Source organism: Vulpes vulpes, chromosome X (genome assembly GCF_048418805.1).
Source record: "Vulpes vulpes isolate BD-2025 chromosome X, VulVul3, whole genome shotgun sequence".
NCBI lineage: Eukaryota > Metazoa > Chordata > Mammalia > Carnivora > Canidae > Vulpes > Vulpes vulpes.
Genome location: NC_132796.1, coordinates 73,377,454 through 73,383,123, shown reverse-complemented (window position 1 = coordinate 73,383,123; position 5,670 = coordinate 73,377,454). Strand labels below are relative to the sequence as shown.

General features: G+C 44.4%; 1 protein-coding gene across 1 annotated transcript; it reads right to left on the bottom strand.

The window, feature by feature from the left end:
- Nucleotides 1–232: 232 nt before the first annotated feature.
- Nucleotides 233–1,806, bottom strand: BEX4 (brain expressed X-linked 4). The gene is made up of 3 exons (XM_072744894.1): nt 1,666–1,806; nt 1,189–1,269; nt 233–817 (listed from the first exon to the last, which is right to left on the bottom strand). Exon 3 carries the CDS (start codon nt 810–812, stop codon nt 456–458), a length of 357 nt encoding a protein of 118 aa, XP_072600995.1. The 5' UTR covers nt 813–817; nt 1,189–1,269; nt 1,666–1,806; the 3' UTR covers nt 233–455.
- Nucleotides 1,807–5,670: the final 3,864 nt, after the last annotated feature.

Here is a 5,670-nt window from a genome sequence, read left to right as displayed (position 1 = left end):
CCCTTTCCCAAGGTGTTTTTATGCAGGTGGAAGACTCATACTCCTTGAAAAACAGTAGAGCACATACATTGTTAAAATGACATCAGATATTGAGTTAGGAGTATGATCCTCCCTTGCTCATTGGATGGAAACAACAACAACAAAAACAGTCAATGACTAGAGATTTTGCGTTTAGGTAGCTAGGAGAGAAAAAGTAGTATTATAAAATAAAGACTAGGGTGAAAGTGGAAGATTGCTGTTTCAACTGCTTTATTAATTTCAATTATGAAAAGAATAGTTTTTTCTAAAACTGGGTGAAATTGCCCTGCTGGACATAAAGTTTTACAGAGACAAAACAATATTTAATTACAAACTGGTAACTGGAAACACCAAATGTTTACAGAAAAAGTAAATCACAAAACTACAAGCTTGTGGAGCAGAGGCCACATTATTAACCTCAGGGAAAACCTTAAGATTCACGGTATAAGGCAAAAGTCATAATGATTATCAGGTTCAGGAGTTTGGAAGCGCTTATGATGCCTCATTTGCTGCTCTTTAGTCTTTCTCCTGATCTCCATCATTTGCCCTACGAACTTTTCGACATCATCTCCCATTTCATTGTGATCAATATTCTTGTTAGGTATGGCCCATCGAAAATTAGGGACAAGTCGTCTCATTCGCCCCAGCTTAACATTTCTTCCATTCTTTTGGCCTTCACTCCCTTTCGAATTGCATGATTCCTCTTCATTCTGCACAGAGCTCTGTTCTTCGTTTTCCTGCTGGGCACTTTCCATGTTGACACTTTTCACCACTTGTTTCTCTTTGGACGCCATTGCTCCTAAAAGACAAAAGAGCAAGGATTTTCTTAGTGGACTGATCAGCACCGAGGACAGAGGCCCTACTATGTACATTCCAAGATTCAAAGCCCTGGATCTCTTCAGTTTTTTAAAATTTCATTTTCCCACCTGAGAGGCTCCCTACACCCTCCAGGGGTCCCCCGGTCCGAGCCCCCCTCCCGCCCCCGTCGCTCCCCTCCCCGCCCCCCCCCCCCAAAGCCCACCATTTTCCCTGCCGATCCCTTCCCAGGCCTCTGCAGGCACCAAGATGGAGGACGCGCTGGGGCGGGGGGAGGGGTAGGGAATTTGGGGCCTCAGGGCTTTCCACACCACACGTTCCCCGCACGCCCCCTCTACTGTCCCCCACACCGACCTGGGCCTATCCTTGCAGTCTCCTCCTCCTCCTCCGGATTCTCGCCGCGAGTGCGCCGCCGCAACACTTGGACCAGCACACCTGCAGAGGGCGGGGGTGGCAGCAGGGGGACTGCGGCGGCCGAACGCTTCGCGCGGACCCGACGCTACCCAGCCCCTCACGGGCCCCCCACGGCCGTGGCCCCCCCCCCCCCAGCCGCCCTATCCCCCGCGCTGACCACCATTTTCTACACCAAGAAGGACGGGCGCGGCGCGGGGCAGGGCGAGAGGCAGGTGATGCCGAAGGGTCAGCGCCTCACCACAGCCCGGCGCTCCGCCTACCATTTTCTGCAGCCAAACGCGGGCCGCGGTGGGGCGGGAGGCTGCGGTCCCTCCGCCGCTTCGCCCCGGGGCTGCGGCACCCCGGTGGGCTCCGCGGCCCGTGTGGGCTCTCCCACACCAAGCCCAGGGATCGCTCCCCGTCCGCCGGGTCCCTTACCTGCTCCCCCTCCGCCTCCTACTCTTTGGGGCCGCCCCTGGTCCGCCGCCTTCAGGGCCACCGGCAGCAGGTACCGACGAGCGGGCGAGCGAGCGAGCGAGCGAGCGAAGGCCGGGTCTGACGCTACAGCGAGGCGCGCGAGTCAGCGTTGGCGGGTCACGTGAGGCCTTCGTCACTGCTCGGGGCACCGCCCCCATGCCCTGTGGGCTGCTGCCCGAGAGGTGGCGTTCGGCGGGTCCGCTAGCACAGCTCGCCTCTGCTGCCGCGTCCTTGTTAAGCAGCACCAGCCTGGGCTCTGTGACTCTCCCTTTGTGTATTCCTGGGCCTTTCTCTGCCTGCTGGGGAAGGGCAGTATCTTCTCAGGGGCCTGTTGGCCATTCCCAGTTTTTCTCTGGGGACTTGCCTCTTCCTATCCCCCTCCCCCGCCATTACCTGTGCGCAAAATTTAAGGGGGCACAGAAAACCTCAGTAGTGAAGATAATCGCATTTTAATGCAGTATTTAAATAAAAATTATGGGATGCCTGACTGGCTCAGTGGTTGAGCCTCTGCCTTTGGCTCAGGGCGTGATCCTGGGATGGAGTCCTGAATAGGATTCCCCATGGGGAGCCTGCTTCTCTCTCTGCCTCTGTGTCTCTCATGAATAAATAAAATCTTTTAAAAAATTAATACAAGAACATCTATGAACAGGATGTCCCACCCAATCCACTCCCAACCTGTGGTCCTCTTGCTACCAATGCTCACTATTTTTTCTATACCAAAATATGTATGTGGGGTAGGGGGACAAGAAAGGAGATGAAATTTTTTTTCTAATTCTTAATACTTTTTTGTTTTGTTCCTTTTTGGATTATAACTGCATTCTGTTTATAGTTTACATTAACTTTAACTTTTGTTATGGAAAATATCAAACATAAGGAAAAATAAAATAGTATAATTGAAAGCTGCTGTACTCATCACCTAGCTCCAATAGTTAACTCATTGCAGTATTATTTCATGTATATCTTTACCCATTTCCTACTCTTAGAGACTATTTTCGAAGCAAATACCAGTCCTAATATTTTATGCATAATTATTTCAAAGTGCATGTCTTTAAGAACTCTCCTATATTTATATGATTTATGTATATAATATATATTTATACCACAATATCATTTTCACAACTAACAATATAATTCTTTAGTAGTGCTTTATGTCCACTCTGTGTTCAAATTCTCAATTCTGTCATAGTTTAACAGTTTGTTTGGATCAGGTTCTTAATGAGACCTAATATGTTTTGCTGCTTTCAAGATACTCTTTGTCTTTCGCTTTGACAATTTGAATATAATATGTCTTGGAGAGTGTATTCTGCAAGTTCATATCTGATGTCGAAACTTCCTATTGACTTTTTAATTTCAGCTACTGTGCTTTTCAGCTCCCGAATTTTTGTTAGTTCCTCTTTAAAAAATATTTTATTTATTTGTTTGAGAGAGAGTACAAGAGAGAGCACCAGCAGGGAAGAGGGAGAAGCAGATTCCCTGCCAAGCCAGGAGCCTGACTCTGGGCTCTATCCTAGGACCCTGAGATCATGACCTGAGCCTAAGGCAGACTCTTTACCCACTGAGCCACTCAGGTGCCCCTGTTAGTTCCTTTTAATTATTTCTTCCTGTTTATTCATTTTCAGTGAGACATTATTTGGTGAGACATTATTCCTCTGGTTTATTTTAGTTCATTTTCCATGGTTTCCTTATCTCTTTGAGCATATTAAAGACAGTTGACTTAAAATCTTCCCCGGGCAGCCCCGGGGAGGGGGGGCGCTCAGCAGTTTAGCGCCGCCTTCAGCCCAGGGCCTCAACCTGGAGACCTGGGATCGAGTCCCCCGTAGGGCTCCCTGCATTGAGCCTGCTTCTCCCTCTGCCTGTCTCTGCCTCTCTCTGTCTCATGAATAAATAAATAAAATCTTTCCCTCGTAAGTCTGGCTTCTTTAAGGACAGTTTCTACTAATTTCATTTTTGCTGTGAATAAGCCATTCTTTCCTTACATGTTTCATAATTTTTTGCTGTTGAAACTGGACATTTTGAATATTATAATGTGGAACCTCTGGAAATCATATTCTTCCTTCTCCTCAGGATTTGTTGCTGGCTGCTGTGGGTTGATATTTGTTTAGTGACTTTTCTAAATTGTTTTTGTAAAGTCTGTATTCTTTTATCATGTGTACCACTAAAGTCTGTTGCCTTAGCTTAGTGATCAGCTGGTGTTTTGGCAGTTACTTTGAGTACCTGGAGCCAGTAAAAGAAAAAAAGAAGAGACACTCTTAGTGTTTGAAGGTAGGTCTGTGCTGGAGAATTCATTCACTACTTAGCCAGACTGTTTTCAACTCTGCATTGTGTGTTTTTTTTTTAAGATTTTATTTATCTATTTGAGAGAGAGAGAGAGAGAACAAACAGGGAGAGAGGGAGAAGCAGCCTCCCCACGGAGCAGGGAGCCTGATATGGGGCTTGATCCCAGTACCTCTGGGATCATGACCCGAGCCAAAGGCAGACTGAGCCACCCAGGCGCCCCTGCATTAGTTTTCATTTCCTACTTGCACAGAGTATGAAGGCCAGCCAGAGGTGAATGGCCTCCTCGGGCCTTGGAAGCACTTGCATCCCATCCTGAACATATGTGTGGTCTTCTCAATCTCCCTGTATATTGGGAAACTTTTAAAAACGCTTATTCTCCCATGTATCTTCTTTCCCAGTGTCTTCTTCCCAGCTTTCTCATTCTGTTTATTATTTGTCTTCAGTACTGTCTTTTGCCTCTAATATCCAGGCCTTTAAATGCTTTTGACCAAAACCACCCCACTCCTGAGGTAAAATAAAGAGAAACTTTCATGCCCTCCATGAGAAGGACCTAACAGATGATAGAGACTCACAGACAGAATTCTTTGAGAATAAGGTCCATAATGTTTCTTCTGGTACCAGCAACCTTCACTAGCTGATCTGGTATATTGAGATGATGGGCTGGCAATTTAAAATGCCATGGCACTCTCTGATTGCAATTAAGGAGTTTCTCCCTTCAACTAGTTTTCCTCTGGTTGTTGTAAGTTTTTATTAGATTCCAGAGTCATGCAAAAGTTGACTAACCATTTTTGGCATGGAAATTTTGAATTCCCTACTCTGCCATTTTTGGTGATATCTTCTCTCTTTATATTTTTCAACTCTACAACGTAATGGCAGTATAAAATTTAAATTATCCTTTTTAGGGGCACTTGGGTGGCTCAGTCGGTTAAACGTCCAACTCTTGGTTTCAGTTCAGGTCATGATCTCATTGGTTGTGGGATCAAGCCCAGTATCTGGCTCTGTGCTCAGTGGGGAGTCAGCTTGAAGATTCTCTCCCTTTGCCTCTTCCTCAACTCGTGGGCACGTACTGTCTCTCTCTCTCAAATAAACAAATCTTTAAAAGAAATTATCCTTTTATATATATATATATATATCATATTATTCTTGCTTTCAGAAATGTTAAAATAGAATGCTTGGCTAATTATAATGTTTGGTACTTTGCCACACATAATATTTGATATATTTGACATGATTTTATTTTATTTTTAATAATAAATTTATTTTTTATTGGTGTTCAATTTGCCAACATACAGAATAACACCCAGTGCTCATCCCGAATTTGACATGATTTTAAAACATTCTTTTGTTTAGTTGCTTTCTGGAATATAGCTGTGGAAACTGCCTATTTCTAAATATGTTTAAAAGTTATATACAAGGTTAAAAATGATAGATGAACATCAAAAGGTAAGTTTTGTTACCTTTGTATTAACTATTTGAGTACTGTTTGAGTGCTTCTAAAAACAATAAATAATGCAATTTAAAAAATCACTTATGCTCAAAAGAAATCTTCTTAAGTTTAAAAGGTTATTAGTAAACTTTTTTTTTTCCTTTTACCTCATGATCTTACTGTGTCTGCTGAGAGGGAACATTTCCTCCCTCAAGTTTCTTACACATAACCAGGAAAAAAGATTAGCAAAAAAAAACTACATA

Bases quoted from the DNA above. Each gene is read 5' to 3' on its own strand.
- BEX4 (XM_072744894.1), bottom strand. From the start codon at position 812: ATGGCGTCCAAAGAGAAACAAGTGGTGAAAAGTGTCAACATGGAAAGT.